The 20307-nt window shown below is 40.5% G+C and overlaps 1 protein-coding gene across 4 annotated transcripts in view; it reads left to right on the top strand.

The window, feature by feature from the left end:
• Positions 1-538: 538 nt before the first annotated feature.
• The window catches only part of HELZ (helicase with zinc finger), an 88243-nt gene continuing 68474 nt past the window's right edge, over positions 539-20307 (top strand). For 3 of the 4 annotated variants that reach the window (XM_086623894.1, XM_086623895.1, XM_086623892.1), the window contains exons 1-3: positions 540-574; positions 17695-17922; positions 19727-19763. In XM_086623894.1, coding sequence (XP_086480020.1) covers positions 17713-17922; positions 19727-19763 — 247 coding nt within the window. In that variant the 5' untranslated portion in view covers positions 540-574; positions 17695-17712. Of the gene's footprint in view, positions 575-17694; positions 17923-19726; positions 19764-20307 lie in introns of all 4 variants that reach the window. The other variant, XM_086623896.1, reaches the window with a different exon arrangement.

Genomic DNA, 20307 nt, shown 5'->3' with positions numbered 1-20307 from the left:
GTAGAATAACCGCGAGGGAAAAACCCAGCATTTTCAACCCAGGCGGACCTCGTCTCGCAGCTTACCAGGCGGCAGCTTCTCTACGCGTGTGCGCATCTCATACCCTCGTTAAGGAGGACGGTCCGCGCCGGCTCCGCGGGCGCGCAGCGCTCCGGCCCGGCTTGGCAGCTGCTGCCTACGTGTAGAGGCACCGACACGATTCCCAGGAAAGGGGAGGGGGCGGGAAAAGGAAAAAAAAAAAGAAAAACAACGCAAAAACTCGAGGTCGCCGGTTTCCAGCCCCAACGGCGGTGCCCTCTCCAGCCGCGGCGTGAGGGGAGAGCTCCGGCCCGCGGCCCGTGGCTGCCCGCCGCCAGCCCCGCCTTGCTCTGCAGTGCTGCAGACGGGGCCGCGGGTCCGATCCCGATCCCGGTCCCGATCCCGGTGCCGGCGCCCGTCCCGCGCGCAGCGCCCCGCCGCCCCCCGCCTCCCCCGCGGGCCGCCGGGCCGGGAGGCGGGCGGGGGAGGGCTTTCCCACAATGCTTTGTGGGGACGTTGACAAGTGGATCCAAGATGGCGTAGAAAGTAATGACAGGTAAGTCAGGACTTCCCCGTTCGCCCCCCGCGGGGGCCGCGGCCGGCCGGGCCCGGCCGGAGGGGGCTCCGCGGAGGCCTCGGGGGGCCCGCGGTGCCCCGCAGCCGGCCCAGCGGCGCGGCGGGGGGCTGCGGGCCGGGCCGGAGGCTGAGCGTGCGGCTGCTGGAGAGGGCCCTGTGTCCGCCGAGGGGCCTGCAGCGGCGGCCGCCCGGGGCTGCTCGCGGGCGGGCCGGCCGGAGCCCCGCGGGCCGCCGCGCTCTCCCGGGGGCCCGCGGCCCGCCTGCGGGCTGGCCGGCGCGGGCCCTGCGCCCGGGGCAGCGGCGGCGGGCGGAGGGGCCAGCCCGGAGCGCCGGAGATGCCCCGCGCAGCTCCGGCTGCCCCTGGCGCCGGGGGGGGCTCCGGCGGGGGGAAGGTGGGGGTTGCGGAGGGGCGGGAGTCGGCGTGGGTTTGGTGCCGGGCGGGGCGGGGGAACGGCTGGCGACAGCCAGGAAATAGCAGTGATAAAATGGAAGTAAGAAAGGGGTTAGGTAGGGCTTGTTTGAAGGATGGAAAAATAAATCGAAAGAATTTAACAGCTGTTGTAAAATGAATCCTTGGAGCAACCGAAGTGTCGGCAGATGAGCTTGTGTTTGTGTTTTCTGCAGGAAGGCTTTGCCAGGGCCGAGTGGCTGGAAGTTGGGAGGTCTGACCACGGATCCCGAGCTTTAACCTTTTATACAATGCAGCCGTTGTGAAACTGGAAAGGGGAGAGCTTATGTGCAGGTTAGGGTACAGCCCTCCCCTCCGAGGCTGCGTGTATTTTTTAGGACAAATCCCCAAGTAGGGGAAGGGACACGTTACCCCTCCTGACGAGGCTCGTGCTTTTGTTAATTTCCAAATGAGTGAAGTTGTTTGGCTTCGATGCATTGTTAGTCAAACCGTTGTTTTCCATTATAGTAACATGATTAAATGTATCATGATGGAAATTAAGAATAAGTGCAGGGAAAAAAATTGTAAGATGGTTTTCCAATTAATGACAAAATAGAGAGTAACAGGGTAATAGAATTTTTACGTATCAGGGGTACAGTGAGCTTGAAATGGCATTTTAAAATCATATATTTCACTTTTCATTAAAGAAATAAAATAATTTAGTTGTAAGACACAAAAATGTCCTAAAAATTAATATCCTCATTGACAGATGGAGGGCATCATGACTAGTCTTGTTGGGATAATTTGAATTGTTGGAGTCTTCTAATGTTGTTCTCCTTAATAAATAGTGTTAGTGAAACAAGGCAAAGGACAAAATATCTCCCCCATATTTATTTATTTTGAGAAAAAGACACATTCCTTTGTAAAAACGAAAATGTAACCAAATTAAATGAAGTGACGCTTGGCAAGTTTGCGTATTTTCCAAGCTGATTGGTAGAATAGGGAGGCTTTAAAATACTGTGTTTTAAATTCAACTGTTTCAGCACTTTTGAATCATAGCAGATTGTGGGTGAAAACTCTGTTGTTTTTTTTTTTTTAAGTGGCAAAGCTTGTTTGGTTGGAACGGTGTAGGGATGCTGGCAGCTTCCTGCCCTTGGCAGTCAGGAGCTGATTCCGAATGTGCAGTTGAAACTTAGACGAGGGGAGAGCTACCAGTAAGCAGCGCGTTCCCTCCCCCTCCTCGGGATGCAAACCGAGGGACTCGCTCTGAAATGAGTCAGGCTTTGGTAGGCTGAGCTTTTACAGCCCAGAAATTGAGTGGAGAAAGCCCAGTTAAGCTTTTTTTGTTGAACTTTAATTAGCAGAACAGTTCTTCTGTATTGGTAAGTGAAGGGACATTCTATGTGTTATCACTGATAAAATTGAGTTCTTTTTGTAATTCGTTATGAAAGCAGAAATTATTTTTTTTTCCCCTAGCTGAAATCACATTTCTATTATCGCTCCTGACCTCCATGATTTTTTTCGACTTAGGAAACGTACGGAGTGTGTATTTCCCCTCCTTTAATTCCTATGGACACTGTGCCTTTTCAAGTGAGCCAGGTGAACTTTTCTATGGAAGAAGCTTATTAAAGTGATGGCTTCAGGAACTTGAGAAGTTGGAATAGCTGGTTTTGTTGGGGGATTTTTTTGTTTATTTTGGGTTTGTTTTTTTTTTGAGGATTGTTTTTGTTTGTCCCCAGCCGACTGAAAATTAAAGGGAGATGTGGAAGCAGCACCTTAATCTGTAATTTGTCCAGGTTTTGCTTCTTGATCTGTCATGGAGGATCCTTTCCCTTCGTGAAATCTCTTGATTTCAGAGAATTTGCTCCTGGGCATTGGGATCTATGTTAGGAGATCTGGTTTGCAGGAGAAGGGCTGTAGTTTGGAGAGAACTTCCACTCCAAGATTAGATTACTGGAGAAATTCCCATCTTGAAAAATGTAAGTAACAGTGTCTAGAGAGTTTGAAGAGGAAATATTTCCAAGTGGATAAGGTACAGGCCTAGTGCTTGGGAGATCTGGGAAGCCTGATGCAAATCACTTCACCTGTTTGTGCTTCCTTTTGAAGGAATTTAAAATAGGAGTAGTGAATCTTATGACTTTGTGAAGAGTCTTGACGCCTGTGAATGAAAGCCGCTACGTAAGAGCTGGGCGTTATTGCTAATGTTTTCCAGCTCTGTTAATTTAGTAGTCTGATGAAGTATTTTCTCCAACATCAGCAATTATTTTTGTTACTAAAACCCCCCTTGCAATTATAATTGAATATTTTTCTGACTTTCTGTTGCGTATTGTATTTTTTTGTCTTTTATTCATTGTTTACTACCATCTTACATTTGCTACTGCACTTTACTCTGGGTATTTCATTTTAGTAGTGGCAGAAGTGATTGCTGGAGCAATTCAGATTATTGGTTGAAAGCCCTTGAATCTTTCACCTCACTGGCATTCCCTCCTGAGGTCAGTGGTACCTAGATAGGTCTGGTAGCAGGAGTGACATCTAAATTAGAAAAATCTTTTGTAATAATGTAAATCCTGTCCCCTGTGTTACAGCCTGGATAACTAGGGAAAAGCATGGAAGCTGCCTTTGGAGAACGAGAAGGAAGGATGGTGTCGTTCTGCTCTAGCTTAGTGACAGAGTAGTTGGGCAGCTGGCGTTCCCCCTGGCTTGGGGATCAGTAGGCCAGGAATCCCAGTAAGCGTGAATCCAGTGCTCACATTGTCCCTGGCATTGTTAAAGGCTTCTTCCTGGAAGCAGATCCCCAGGGTTCCCAGTTGTGCAGGACTGTTAGTGTCTCATCGTGCGGGAGAAAATAGCAAATTCTATAATCCTGATATTCCCTCCTGCTCGCCTATCAGAGCTGTTTAATCATTTCTCACTTCTTTTGTTGAGGTCCTAAGGCAAGATCCTGTTATCACTACATGGTATATGTATTTTTCACTCTTAAATGGAAGTATTATGGGTTAGATTATCAGAACAAACAAGACCTTCCTTTCTCTGTTCTTGTTTGTCTTGCTATTTCTTCTGTGGCCTTTGGCAGTAGTCAGCACTTGTGTTTAGGTATATCAGTGACATATGTTTAAAGACATCATACTTTATATGTTTGATTTCTTAGTCCCTTTAGTAGACTTCTGCAATTCCTTCTTTTTCAGCAAGGAAGAAAAGACAGTGAATATTGAAAAGAGACTGCTTTTTCAAAAGTTTACACACCACATTGATATGGAATAAAAAGAACGAAGGAATGCTTGGTCTTCTGGAGATTTTGACTGGGAAAGGAAACACTTGTTTTCTCATAGCATTTATTTTGTGGGGGAGGAAGAAAATAACTAAACTTTATAGGTAATGAAATTAGGAGCCTGCAAGATCAGACCATGCTACAGAACCAGGCCAGCTTCTGGTGATTTTATTATGGTGGTATTGATATGTAACTCAGGTTCCTTATTCAAAAACAGTCTTGCTTACTGAGCTTTCATCTCCTCTTCACACACGTTTACAACATGAGGCTTCAACCAGAAGCAATCAGTCATGTCTGAGAAACACAGAGGAATGAATATTACTGTAGGAAAAGAAGTGCTTAGGAATTTGAGCAGGGAGCAATTTAAGCAATTGCTAATGGGTGAGAATTTGTTTTCTCTGTTGCGTTTCCATTGCACTGCTAGTTGAAGGTAAAGGGTACTTAATGTGACTATAACATAATATCCAAATATTTCTCTACAATTTTATATACAAATTAATTGTCAGAAATTTAATAGAAATGCACTGGTTATTTCCCCAGTCTTTTCTCAAAGTCCACCAAAATACCAAACTGCAGACTTATGACAGGAAAGCCAGATAAGAAAATCATGGATTTTGATCTTTTTCCTTCTTAAACATAATATTACTACACTGAGAAGTTCCATTTCATGACTACAAAGTTTGAGTGGTTACTATGGGCCCCATCCTACTTCTGAATGAGTACAAACTGTCACATGTTTTACGTGACGTGGAGTCTTGGTCAGATGTTGGAAGACTCGTACTTTAGCAAGAAGGTAATTTAGAATTAACAACACTGGGCTACGCAGCTTTTCCAAGAAGCAGTAGGTACGCAGTGCTGCTGAGCTGGTAGCAAGAGTTTTTGAAAGTGACTTTATGTAAAGAGATGTTTTGGAGATGTTACTGTAAGCTCGTGCGATTTGTTTCTGTTAGTCTCAGGAAGTACCATTGCATGAAGAATGATGTGACTGAGGTGGATGTTTGAATCTTTGGGGAAATACCTTTCATGATCTCTCCTGTTTGTAAGCAGCAGGAAGGTTGAGGATTCTCTGAGCTGTAATGAGTAAACATTGGAAGAAAAAAAATGAATAGAATTGTGGTAGGTATGAAAGTTTGAATGTTGGAGTGGCAGGAAGTGAAGGGTAGAAATGTGAGCCGTGTGTGGATTTGAGCTGTTTTTTATGGTGGTGAAGGGCTATTTAGAAATGATCTTTCAGTCTGTGAATTTCACAAGTAGTTGTGTTTTTTTTTCATAGTTATATATATAACAAAAATATTGTATTCATCAAAACACTAAAAATTACACTGCATAAATGTTTAGATCTTCAGAGCCCTTCAGACCCCATGGCAAAGGGAAATACGTAACACACCACGAGCTGTTTTTGACAATCTTGGTTATTAGTAATATAGCACGAGTGTTTTAATTTGCTGAAAAATATTTAGTGTTCAGCAAATGAAGAAAGTAGCAGGTCTTTGTGGACGTAATAAATGGAGAATGCCACAAATGGAAAGCAGAGCGGTTTTGGCGGTGTGTAAAATGATGCTCCTTCCTCATGTATCTTCTCACTTAATGTAAGATAATCTGTGTTTTTGTCAGTGAAAATCTCATTTATCCTAGGGTAATTCTGCGGGCACAGGGATGGGCAGTGTGCTTCTGTGCCCGAGTAACGTTCCTTCGCTGCTCTCGACTGAATTCCCACATGTTGTTGAGCAGCCACGATAGCTGCCTGGCACCTGATCCTCTGCCATCCCGGGGGCCAGAATTTGTTGGGCTTTTCTCATCGTCTGCACAGGGAGGTTGTGAAGGGGGATGGTTTTTAGCGCACTTGGAACCTGCGCTAACGTCGCGTTGTAGCTGAGTGCTGTGGGTATTTCATTGAAGTGATGGTTTTGGTTATAGTTGGTTGTGCCGATGGCTTTGAGGTGACTGTACTCTGGCCATATCTTAAGACACTCACACGTTTGGAATGGTGCAGGACATTTATTTTGTCGTTTGAATGGACCGATGTTACTTGACTGCAGTTTTGTTTGTGTTTGTTGGGCTGGGCTGCACGTTGCTTTTCTTCCTCCGAAATTTTGTGAGGATTATGCCGTGAACCGCAGTAGGATTGTTACTCATTCCTGCTGATGACAGTTCTTTGAGCAGGGTTTGAAATACGTGACTGAATCTCTAATGTTCGTTTCAAAAGGAATGGAATGAGTAGGGGGAATGCCGTCGGGGAAACTTGCGGTGTTTTGGACACGAGTTACGGTGTTGCCGATAGGGTTGGTGTGAGGAGAACGTGGAAATCCATATTCCACTCTCAGGAGAGGTCTAAAAATTGAACCTGTTGATAGTATCATGTTGGTACATTTGAGGAGAGGAAACAGGGACGTTATAGAAGAGTTATCTAGATGCAGAAGTGTTAATATCATTAAAATATGGAGTTAGAAGACAGCTCCCCAAACCAGGCTGGGCTATATTATGCCAAACTATTTGCAGCACAGGCATGTAAAAACAAATTTCAAAGGTTATTTACAAGAAAGATAGCAATTTTTAGTGGTGGAGGTTAGTTATTGCTTTGAACTTTCAAAACAGCACACAAAAATATCGTACCCAGTTACATAACAGGTATGGTTTTGGGAAAGATGTGTTTGGAGTATCTGTGGGTGGCATGATTGTGTTATTAAATCTGTTATGGTGGAACGCTTTCATGCTAAGCACTGTATAAATGCGTAAAAAAAAACTCACAGTGTTATTCACTACTATAATAAATTTAAGTTCATTATAATGCTGCAATGAAGGCTGAGATATATTGAAAGAAAATTTTCCAGTTCTGTGTCACAACTTTCTGGTTTATTTCTGTGTTTAATTGGTGAACTGTGCGCTATAACTGTGCAATACAGCTGATATTCAGCATGAAGATTTTTACAGTCTTTTGCCTCCTGAATGGATTGAAAGTGTGATTCATATTTTGCATCTCAAACAGAAAATTAACTTAGGTTTTCTTTTTTTTGATCCAACTGTAAAACTGTGATATGTACCTGTAGCATCTGCACTGGTGATCAAAGCTGTGATCTCCCAGTATAGGTGTGTGCTGCTTTCTAATACTGGGACATGTTAAGAGTGGAGAAAGTTCTCGTATGAAAATGAAAGTTTGACATTTGAGGAAAGACTGTTTCAGCATCACTGAAATATCCCTGTTAAGCAGAGAAGACTGGGATGGAACCACTGAGCTTTGGAGTTTAGGTGTTCCAAAAGGGGATATGCTATGAGAAATAATTTCCTGATATTTAAAAATACATTTATACTGCTATATTAGAGGAAGCTGTGAATTGAACACAAGACTGAAAGTTAGGAACTGCTAATTTTGATTCTGTCTCTAAGACTGATTAACTTGACGAACTTTGGCAAATGAACTGTGGTCAGGTGCTGTCTGAAGACAGCGCTGTATGAGCGGCAGGTTCAATGAACATTGGGGAAAACTTTGACATGTGTTGCATTTAAATTTCTGAAATACATTTGTAAATATCCTGATATGTGATTTGTGTTGAAATGATGCTTGGGAATCTTCTATGACTCCCGTTTGTATTCCTTGGGAACACAGTTTTGTACTTGCTTGGCATTTTGAATATTAGGTGTGTGTTTAGTCACATATACGCAGATGTAGAATCATAGAATGGTTAGAGTTGGAAGGGACCTCCAAGATCATCTAGTTCCAACTCCCCTGCCATGGGCAGGGACACCCTCCACTACACCAGGTTGCCCAAAGCCTCATCCAGCCTGGCCTTGAACACTTCCAGGGATGGGGGATCCACAACTTCTCTGGGCAACCTGTTCCAGTGCCTCACCACCCTCTGAGTGAAAAATTTCTTTGTACATGAGACATGTCTCAAAAAGGACTTTTGGCAGTAGCTTATGACTCAACGGAGAAGAATATTTGGTAATTGCATGACTGTAAGTCTTTAAGATTAATGGTGTTCACTTTTTTTAGTCAAAATTATTACTAAACGGTTCCATTGTGAAATGTGCAGAGACACTCAGGAACAAGGCTGTGTTCTGTTATTCAAGTGTTTAAAAAAAAGTTCTGCTACATGTATTTATAGTTTTAAAAGTTGTGGATTATGATGTTTAAAGCAGCTTTTTAGAATATGAATACTGTATTCTTCTGCAAAACGTGTGTGAGTTGGGACTCGTAGGTTGGTGCTGCTCCACGGAGAGCTGGCTGGTCGTGCAGTGCTGATTATTCCCTTTGTTTTTCTCTGGCAAATTTCATTAAGAGAAGCAAAGATTAAATTACTTTTCTAATGCATTTTTTTAAAATAAGTAATTGGTGGTGTTGTTATGGGGATAAAACGGTAACCATGGGACAATATTTCAATTAAAATGCCCTCATCTTGGATAAGTGTGAGGAACTCTACTCTCAAAAAGCAGTAAAAACATCCAGGTATATGGAATACAAACTGCTGCTGTTAACTGGTTATGATGAAAAATTGTTTACGTGAAAGTTTTCTATGAGGGAGCCAAAAGAACTTTAGGTGGGGCAGAAGCACCACCTATTATTATGTTACCTGATGCTTACTATGACATACTCCTCATTTTAGTTGGTTATTACTTGCCAAATTTTAATTATTTGGTTTGAAATTTCCCATAGTAGGTGCCTATCCCAGGCTGACTTTTTGGGTACTGTGGAGGGAGTGAGGGGTTCTGCCAGCACAATTCAGTCTTTTCTAAAAATTGGGCAAAAATGTATTCTTATGTTCACAATAAAATAGAAAAAAAAAATACAATATCCTATAGTCCTGCTTTGTGAAGTGTTGAGGTGTGGTATAGTGTGGTGTTTCTACCACAGATATACTTGTTATCAACCTTGTGAAAATCTGCCCAGTGTTGGTCAAATTAGGATTTAGTACAAATCTAAAAGATTGTCCCTGCAGTGAGTATAGTTCAGCCTGAGCTAAATCAGATTTCTGTACAATTGGAAGGCTAGGGCTTCTGCATTCCTCCCTGGTATGATTTTTGGGAAAAAAATGAGAGCACAGAGAATTCCCCTTGTGTGCTCCCAGTTCCTTCTTCCTACTAGCTCTACCTTCATGCAGCACAGAGGAAGCAGCAACTGTATTTAAACAGAAGGTGCAAAATGCAGATTTTTCACAGAATATGTAGAATAAATGTGGAGATGGAGGTGGCCAAACAAGGAGATTGAGATTGAAAAATATTAGTGTTAGAAAGAAAGAAATAGGAGGGAGGCTTTACTGTCTGGGTACATCTAATTTATTTTATAATGCAAATACAGTTGTTTGTTGGAATACAGTTTCACTATTTGCATAAATTAGAAAGTGTTTAAGAAATGAAGCAGGGAATAAAAAAAAAGTGGCAAATCATACTTAAGCCTTATCTTTGCTACATTTCATTTTCTATATTTCTAATGAATGCTCCCATGTTGTGATGTAGAGAAATGCTGAATACTCATAAGTTGCTCTGCAGACACAGGGTGTTCTGCTTTGATGGTGTAAAGGGCTATATAGTACAGGGCAGAGCATAATGGGGGAAAAAAAATCACTTTTAGTTCTCTGAATATAAGAAGTTTATAGAAACTTCTGGCTTTAATGTATTTTAATGGCTTAATTCTTTGTAGAATAAGACAAAATATCTTTGTAAGATAAAGATATTTTCTTAATACTTCTGAAGTGCTTGGTCACAGTATTTGTAAGCATTATTGAAAAGTTCATGGAAACATTAAACTGCAGTCTTGAGAACCACATTTGAGCAGCATGCAGTAAATAAGGCCTTCGACCCTGTGCTGATTTATTTAAGTAGATGTCCTTTGAGTATCATAAAGCAGACACACCGGAGGGCCAACATAAGCTCGTACAGATCCTTTTGTCATTGCACAAGCTTTGAGGATCTAACTTGACAACCCAGTATTCATGCTGTAATTTTAATGAATGCTGTATGTATATTTATTTGCTTTGTGTAATAGGGATCTTGTATCTGTCAGTTTTGGGTGGCTTTCAGACAAAGTGAGTACATGCCAGGTAGATTTTGTGCTTTGACTTGCTGTGTGTTTTGCTTGGTTTCATCAAAATAGGTAAGGTTTTCAGACAGCTGTGTGAAAAAGGATCTTTCAAAGGCAGGAGATGAAGATATTAGGGATGCTTTTGTGGTGGATGAGGTGGTTACAAGTGCTGAGGCCATGAGTTATTTTCAGATTTTGAGCCAAAGATAGCCAGTTTGTCCACGTGTAAATGGTGGTGCTGCTGGCTGTATAGATTCATAGAATCACAGAATGGTTTGGGTTGGAAGGGACCTCAAAGATCATCTGGTTCCAACCCCCCTGCCATGGGCAGGGAAACCCTCCACTACACCAGGTTACTCAACGCCTCATCCAGCCTGGCCTTGGACACTTCCCGGCATGGAGCAGCTTCTCCGGGCAACCCGTTCCAGTGCCTCACCACCCTCTGAGTGAAAAATTTCTTCCTTATATCTAGAGATTAGTAAAGGTAATAAAGTATTAATAATCACTTAATAAAGTGTCTGTACTGAAATGGTGATTGGCACACAATAAAATCGAACTCATTACTGTCTGTGATGTACGTAAAGCGATTTAAAGAACACAGAGGATCCAGATGCGGACGGCATTTGCTCTTCATCTCAAGTGCTGCTATATTTTTGTTGCTATTGCAGTGTGAATGGTAAACCTCCCACAGGCACTTGTTCCTTTTCCAGTGAATGTAGATGTGTTTATTCTATGCATTAAGGTTACAGGATCAGACTAAAGGCTCCATTTATGTGGCCAGAGATCACTTGTCCTAATTTATGGTGCTCTCTTTGTTTTTTCAATGTGGAAGGATAATCTAAGTATTTAATGGTAGGAGGCATCATGAACTTCTTAATTCCTTTTTTTCTCCCTTCCCGAAATCAAGCATATCATGTTCCTTAGAGGCTGTGTAGCAGAAGTTCTTGCTGCTATTATGCTATATAATAAAACCTTGAAATAAGCTTTCCTCATTCTGTATGCTCCATTTCAGATTTAACATCATTTTTGGAATTTAAAGTAGGGTCATTTTGCCTGGAGTTGTACTACATTAACCAGAGTAATTCAGTTATTTCAGAAAACTGATTAGATTGTCCTCTCTCAAGGGTGGAGACTTTTGTGTTTGTTCTGTAAGGTGTGCAGTACATTTCTGAGTACTGTCTGTAACTAATATTACTGACTTCAGCCATAACGGCAATAAATGAGTGCATAAGGTCTCTGCTATTATGTTTTTCTTAAAATAAAAAAAAAAGCAAAAGCACCTTTCATAATTCTTTTCTTCACCCTGCACATGAAAGATGCACCATCCTTTTTCTCTCTGTTCAGTCTTTCACATTGGTTAGTGCACTGTCATTTTCTACTCTCATTTTATTAAATGATTTCTGAGTGTGAGATTATTTATGATGTATATGTCATGACAGTAGGAAAGTGCATTTTTTTTTCTGTGTATGTCTGTAAGTGCCTTCTGTATTTTGTGCAGCTGTGTTTTATTCCTTCCTGGAGGCTTGAATAAAATGCTTTTTTATCTTAAGGCAAGATAAGTTTATTTTATCGCTATAGGTGAGGAAAATAAAGAGAAATTTAATTTTATTTTAGTAATCTGAAGGTACTTGAGTGGCGTTTTGGAGTACTACAAAAACAATTACATAACATCTAGAGGTGCAGGCATGCCTCAAGATGGGCTCACTAGAGATGCCAGAGTGACTGTGTAATATGGTGTAACAGTAGATAGATGTATTATTCCCTGTTTTAGGATGTGGACTGACAAATGCAGTTTGTTTGCAGAGTCTTGATAGTTGAGTTTCAGTAACCCATCATTTTTAAGTATAACATTGGCATGTTCACAGTAGCTAACGCTTTTATTGTGTAGCATACTCAATGTATTATATTAACCCAGATTATTAAGCAAACACAGATCTTTTCGTATCTGTGTAAATTAAAATATGTCGTTAGTCTTGATGATTTTAAGTGAGTGGGAACTAGAAGACTCTTCAGTCACAGGGATTGTATCTGTACCAACTTTGACTTCCCAAATACTGCTTTTCTGTATTATGGAAACAACAAATCTTTGAGGCCTTCATATGTGATTTGCTTACATCTTAATTTTACCAGTAACAAATTTCAAAAAGCCATGTAATGTGTACTGCTAGTGTCTGTAGTCTAAAAAGTTTAGAAACTCTGCTTTAGTGAAACCTGGACACTACTGCATAGATCCTTGAGCAGTTAAGCTAATGAAAGCAGTTTATGGCTTTTATGATTATGGGCAAGAAAAATAAATATGATTTTTCTTTTACTGATGAGTCGTATTTTGGTACTGCACTGTCTCTCTTGGTGGGTAAGTGGTAGCACATGGCAGTAATTGATGGGTGACTGATGTCTTGGTATCAATAAGAGGCTAAATTATAATTTATCCTTTCCCTGGGTGGACTTACAAAGTCTGGGTCTGTTGTCTGTCTCGTTAAACATTTTTCATAAAACTTGCAGCATCTTCGAGACCCTTTAGACTTGTGTGAAATTCAGTTCCAATTGACTTGAAGTTCAAAAGTTACTGGGTTAAGGACAGAACAACTAGCCTCAAAACCAGATCTAGTAGATCTCTTCCTGCCTCTCAAAAGAAATTGCTGAACTGAGTTGAATTCCTGCCCTGCCTTCTCTGAACCCGTCCCAGCTTGATCGCAATAGGCAATGGAATGTCAGACTCTTCTTTCCTGCAATTCAGTGGGCAGTTAACGGGAGCACACGGCTGAATAGCATTGGCAAGGAATATTTGGGTGCTTATTTCTCACAGCCAAACTGTTTGAAGAGATACGGATTGTAATGGGAGGCAGCTGGAGAGGCTCTTCCCCTGCATGTTCCCCATGGCAATGGGTCTCATTCATTTGCTTCAGTTTGCACATCCCAGGATGTGGCTCTTGAAGTATGTTCAATTGACAGTAAATTCCTACCAGTCTCACTGTAGGACTGCAAGTTGAACATCATCGCTTTAGCATAAATCTTTACAAGAGATGTGAATGTCTGGTTAAAATATGCAAATATTTACTGACTTGTCTACTGTTCGTCAGCTTGGCATGCAAGACCTTGGATCTGATCCTTCTGTCTTGGCAGACATTGGGAATTTTGCCAATAACATTAATAGGAACAGCATTGTGCCCTCTAATCTGTTTGTTTATGAAGTACGGCGAGAGTTGATCTGGCTAGATGCTTTACACTGAATTGCAAAAGCATCTGTTTGAAATTTTTCGGAGCTGTCACGTGCTTTAACTTATTATCGTAACGTACGGACCCTTTGGTTCCGTAAAATACACTGGTAAGCTGTGAAGCATGAAAGCGCGCGCTTGTGAGTTAAACTGCTGTGAAACCCTAAAATTTTAGTTCACAATGTTCTCTCCTCCTACATTGATTTTTAGTTTGAAGTTGGGCTCATCAGACTGTGGAGGAATTCTTCAAAAGCCTCCTGTGCACCACGCAGGCGTAGTGTTTACTTGAAAATAAATGACTGTATAGATCATGTTGTTTATTGCTCTTTCTCCTCAAGCTGTCCCTTCTGCCTTTCCCAGCCCCCTCTGCAGTTCTGGAGGGGAAATGGGTAGTTTTATTTGGAGATTAGATTTTAGTTACTCTTTTCATGTTTGTTTACAAAATCCCTTTGGAAAGAAGGCAAAATACTCACTAGGAATATTGAGCCAGAAAATCATTAGTTGTAGGGACAAAAAAAAAATCCCTCACAGTTCATTGAAAAAAAAAACCAAAACAACCCAACAAACCACCAAGGTTTAAGTTACACCAGTTGGAACTAACCACATCTTTTAAATGATATTTTGTGGAAGCTAAGCTGAGCACAACTTGGCCTTCAAAGAAACATAAGATCAGTGAGTTTTCTTCTACTTAAAGGCAGGAGTTTTTTGGAGGTACAGAGTGTAATGCCAGGGTTAGATTTCTGGATGAGCCAGTGAGGAAGAGTTGTGTAAACTTGTGTCTGTGTTCTAGTCGACGCGATGCTTACTGTCATGTCAGGTGGAATTCACAGGTGCAGTGTTTAAGTATTTCACTGGGGTGCATAAATCGGGGGCCCTTCTGTAGGCAGTGGTGCTGCTGGGAGATGGTTCAAAGCTAGGAAACGCTTTGACTTGACCACTGATAATAAAGGCTCTGTGCCTGGATTTCTAAGGTAGATCCACCTCTTTTAGATGTGTTACTTTAGATGGTGGGAGTATGCCTGCTTACTGTTTCTTAAAAATTTTGAAGATGTATTAAACTTTGGTATTAGAATAAATTGTTACTGAAGTTTGAAGTTAGAACTCTTCTGACATGTGATTCTTCAGGCCATTTTGAGAAAATGAATAATCCTGACGTTTGTTCTGTTACACGCTTAGTATTTTAATCTCAGTTTTACAGACAAAAAAAGTGAAGTGCATAAGTAATTTGCTCAGTTTTGCCAAGAGGGTTGGGGATATAGTGCAGACCTTGTGACACTTCAGCTTTCCATTCTAGTCTGTAATAATTTCTATTCTCAGAGTTAATGTTGAAATTTCAGTGTTACATTTGAAATTTTGGAAAATAAACATTTCCAGAACTCGGAATTCCTTTGGCAAGTGTCTCCATTCTTTGGCTATTAAAATATTAACTGTTCTGAAATAATTTTAAACATGAGCAGGTCAGGTATTACAATAGACTAGATTTTAAGAAAGGATGGTTGTAATTCGCGGTCACAAAATCTAGTCTCAGATGCTAATTTAGGTCCAGCTCAGGAGACCAAAACTGAGAGCACAGTTTTCTAAGGAGTCAGCAGGAAGAGTCGAGTCCTTCCAAGGAACAGTTAGAGCACCTGGATTGGAGTCTGAAGTAGATGGGGCGAATACCGAGTAAATGTGCATGTTTGTGTCTGCGTGTGGATATACATGGAATTGAAATGAAATCCCAGAGCCTGAGTGTATTATTTTCCGTATGTTGTCCACATACTGGTTTTCTTTGTTCCAGTTAGATTTTTTTTTTCTTTCAAAACCAAATTATACTGCAGTGGCTCCTTACCTAGAACTGTCTTCTATACCGTGTGGCTTCAGTGAGGTTTTTTTTTAATTACACTCTGAAGTACTGATAGTGTGACTCAGTGTAGCCAGTTATCCAAACAGCCTGGTCCTGGCTTCCCTTAGCTCCACTTAACTTCATCCACAGGTTTTTGCTCAGGCTCAGTCGTGTCCTCTGAAGTGCTGTCCAAGTCTTCAAGTTGACCAAAGAAATTGTGTGGCCTTTGCTGTGCAGTAGGCTGCTGCTGGGCATGTAAAACCTGGCTTCTCCTCAGGCTGGTTCAATATTTATCAAAACAGCTAGCGTAAGACAACTGATAAATAAAAATGTTTTTCTTTTGCATGTGCTGTGTTGGAGAAGCAGGGCAGGATGAAGTAGCTTTCAAAGGCCTGTTGGTTACGCTGGCCAGGTCAGTTAGGATGGGATCTGTGTATAAACAGTTCTGGAATAAACACACAGAAGCTCTGCTAACTCTTTTGGCCAAAGGAATTTTGGTTATATGTCGGCGAGGAAATGAGGAAATCAAAAATACAGCAGAGTTCATGAAAACTCTCTTTTCAGTCCCTTAGGAGGAAAACAGAGTGTACATGAGAAAAACATCAATTAACTATTGTATTACTATTGAAGCAAATCCTAGATTTGTAAAATTCACAGTGGCCTAAAATGTTAGTGAAATGGAAATCAATGTAAAGTTGTATCTAGAAAGGATCCTTGCGTAAACAGCCTAATAATACCTAACATTTATAGAATTGAAAATAAGTGCTTGTTTAAGTGGTCCCGCTGAGTGTCTTTAATGTTAATGGAATTACTCCATGAATGAATTTGCTCACATGTATGGAAATGCAAAACCTACTTTCCTCTTCCTATTCTGATTGAAAATGGGGACTTATTTGTAGCAGAAAAATAAATATCTGCATGAATGAGATAATATTTTGCAAGATTATTATTAAGACAGAGGCATATGTCACAGATTTGTACGAGGATAACTGCAAAATATGCATGCTTGTGTTCCTTCATCCTTGGGAAAATACACTGTTGTAGATAAGAAATTTTTTATAAATGCTGTAAAAGGGAAGGTGGTTTAAGTCAAAATTGTCTTGAAAAATCAGTGTTCCTTTCTATATTGATACTGAAAATCAAATTTTAAGAATGGAAGGAAACACGTGAAACATTGCGTCATACAAATATATGAAACAGCGTGTTTACATTTCCACTGTATATTGGCTTAGGCATGTTAATGAGAAAAGTGGGACAGTGAATTAGTTTTCTTATAATGAAAATGCATTTATTTGACCCTCAGGTTGACTTCTTCATGTTACTTTATCTTAGGTTGGTTAAAATCCTGCAAATTTGAAATATAAAAGTTTTTAGCAGTGAACTTTTACAGTGGGCTCGAGAGAGTTGTTTTAGGCAATGATAACAGTTGATGTATCATCACAAATATTGGTAGTATGCTGCTTGCTAAAAATCAAAATGAGAACTCAGATTTTTTTGTCCCCTTTCAGTTGTCAGAACATGTTTGTGAAGTCAGCTTTACAGTACAATGTCTCTAGGGATGTGTATCATATATTTAAATATTATGTCAATGACGGGAGAGTGTAGGCAGGGATTGTAGAAGTGCTTTGCTTTTCTGCTGGTGGTTTAGATTGTGGAGAACCATTTGTCTCAGTTCATTGGCAGATAATGTTGTCTGTCTTGTATACAGATTGTTATCACAACTGTTTGAATCTTTTTCCACCCTAAAAATATTTACTTTAAAATTATTTAAGAAGTTCTGCACAAAGGGATTGACGTGGGAGGGGTATCTAGACTTTCTCAGGCATAAATGGAAATAGACCAACTGAAGGAAGAGACAAGTGGCTTCCTGTTGACCTCTTGTTCTTTCTCATTCATCCTTGTGCATCCACGCTGTGCTTCACGCAGCAGGAGAGAGGGGCTCCTTCTCCTGGGAGTAGGTGAGAAGTGCTTTGAAGAGGAAGGTGTCTCGGAATAAATGTCCGCAGGCTTGGAGAAAGAGCAGTTGGTGGATGAGTTGTATTTCTTCCAAAGCAGAGATCACGTTGCCAGTGAAACCCAAAAGCCTCTACGTAGCAAAGTGCTTAAATCCATGCTGAATTTAAGATTTGAAAGCACTACTTTTATTCTTAAAATCAGATGCAGGCTTAAATACCTTCTTGAATTAGAATCAAAACTGAGAGCTGGGAGTGACGGAGAAAGGACCGGGAAGAGGTTAGTTAGTGAGGATTGGGGCAGGAGATGCGAATGGCATAAAGTGCAGGGGATGTGATACAGCACCTTGAGGTGGGAATGGAAGTTGGTTGGCAAGTTGTCCCTGCCATCATGCAGCTAACCAACGTTTTATCATCCCCTCTGCCCCCGCTCTAGGATTTCTGTCCCTGAGTCATGGCAGACAGAAGACCAGAGAAGTCATGTGAACAAGCATGTGAATCCCTTAAGCAGCAGGATTATGAAGTGGCAGTGAAGCATTGCACAGAGGCTCTCCTTTCCCTCAGCCAGTACCCCCCAGCTCACCTCCCGGAGGCATGCCAGGCAGAAATCGACCGCATCAAAATCGAGACTCTTCTGTATAGAATTGCTTCCTTTTTGCAACTTGTGAGTGTGACTCTTTAACAGTGTCTGGTGAACTGGAAAGAGCAATCAAATATCTTGTACTGTCAAGATTTAAATGAAATTCAGTGTTTTCTTGTGATTGGCATGTTGGTTTGCCGCAGAATCCCACTCGCTAAAGCACGTACGAGGATTCTGTCTTGTAGTTTTCCCTGATGTGTTTATTTTTCAGGATTGGGACCTCTAAGTAGTTTGGGTCTGAATCACAGTTCTCTAAAAGAATGAAGAAAAGTACTTTAAAAAAAAATAATAAAATATATATATATTCCAGGAAGGCAAGATATCCAGTTTTAGAGTATTATGTTTGCACAATTATGGTGAATTACATACCAAATTGCCTTTTCTTTAAAAAGCATGAGATTAAGGTTGCAAATCTAAATACTCAAAAAACGAATTTAAGAAATGCCAGAATTCAGGTGGCTGGTTCACACCTAATTTAGCCCCGTTTGCGTAGGCTTAACTAGTCTTTTAATACTTGACCATTTACTAGATTTCCATGGCTAGGCTAGAGCATGTCTGGTGAAAGATACACTTTTAGACTCTGGCAGATTTTTAATGGCAGTGTGAGAACTGGGGTCTTTGTAAAGGTTTGTAAACGCAAGGCAAGAGGTGTAATCCTGAACTATGGGTGATCCCATTGACAAATTCATGTCCTTTCTTCAAAGCACCAGAGAGCTACGCTTCCCTAAAGGAAAGGACGTTACAGTGCTTAAGAGTAAACCTATAACCTGCTTAACAAACCTGCATTTTTCCTTACCTTTCTGTTTTGGAAATGTTATTACAGATTTACAGGGGCCTCGGCCACCCCAAATCCTCGTTTGTTTGCTATGAACAGTTTAATCCCAAATGGAAAAAATTTGGCCAAGCTGTAAGATCTTGCTGGGCAGCTTGAAGAGAAATCTTGCCCATCTGATTAGGGAGCATTTTTAAGCATTCTTCAAATAGGTAGCTGAATTGGACTATTCAGTGCGCAAAACAAGAACTGGGAAACTTCTTAAATTAAGATGTCACCTATCTTATGGCTCCTCAGGGGAAGAGATTCAGAAATAATGAAGAATTTTTTTTTTTTTGAATGGAAGTTGTGTTACTACAGACTTGACTTCTCAAAATTATTTACATAGGCTAAAATGCAGATAGATGCTTAGAAGTATTTAATACATTTCTGACCTGGATGCCTTTCAAAATCCTGTGAGGCACCTATCTGGATGTTCGTAATGCAAATTATTGCAGTAAGTCTTCAGGTGTTTTGGAAAAATACTTATCATCGAAACCTTCCTATTAAAGACTTGGATTATATAGATACTTGAAGGTTTATAAGTAAAATAATATTACCAAATTTTCTTTTTGTTTTACTAAACAAAGTAATGTTTAAAATGACCACTGATAAGACAGAGTAAAATAAAATAAATACCTTACAAATTTCAACAGCACCATATTAGTGCAAGTTTAACAAAAAATTACAGTGGCTAGAAAAGAAAGTCAAGTTTTGGTATTTTTTTTCCTAGCTGTAGTCAGCCACCTGCAAACACATACATAAACATGTACCTTTGCTCATTCATGTCCCTCTTTTAAAATATCCATTTGCTGAGAATTTGAGAAAAAAAATCAGCATCCTAAGAATTAACTATGTTATGTTTGACATGTGACTGATGTTCTTTACATGTTCCACCTGGGAAAAGATGAGTTAATGGATTCATAGAAGTTTTAAGAAACTTGTAATTCAAGCATGTAGTTGTTTATGCTAACTGGAATAATGCTATTTTTAAACTTTTTATGTTTTACCTTTCAGAAAAAGTATGGGCAAGCAGATGAAGACTGTAGGCATGGTATGCTTATTTCTTTTTTTTATTACATAGTGTTATAAATTTCAGTCAGTTGTCTGAATTTTTAAACCGATGCCCAGATTTGTTAGTTTGCTAACAATGCTTTTTTTCTAGTTGAAATTATATATCTGCTTTATAATACTTTTTCTACTTATTTTTTTTTTTTTTTTATTTTTCCCCCATGAGAGATCTCCCTATTTTGTAACTCGTGTTCAGGTACTAGAGTCGAAATGTGTGTCTTTGGCGCAGTGGTGCTGTTTGGCTAATAGATATTTTAGGACACAAATGTAGGATGAGTTGACAGTGTTGGGGTTCTTGTGAAGATAAAGGCAGCTGATTGTTCCGTTTTTCTTCTTGGGGACGTGGCAGATATTGTGGTTTGCGTTTTGGGACTTGATTCAGAAAAAATCAGGATGATGTACTTAAATTTATTCCCATTTGTTAAAGCTTCTAAATGTGCATATGTCACGTTGAAGTCGAGCCTTTCATGTTTCACTGTCTTCTTCAGTTGGGATGTTTTTAAAGGAATTAACCATCCTTGCTAATG

The sequence above is a fragment of the Tauraco erythrolophus genome, chromosome 20 (assembly GCF_009769465.1).
Source record: "Tauraco erythrolophus isolate bTauEry1 chromosome 20, bTauEry1.pri, whole genome shotgun sequence".
Taxonomy (NCBI): domain Eukaryota; kingdom Metazoa; phylum Chordata; class Aves; order Musophagiformes; family Musophagidae; genus Tauraco; species Tauraco erythrolophus.
This window is presented reverse-complemented; position numbering and strand designations above follow the sequence as displayed.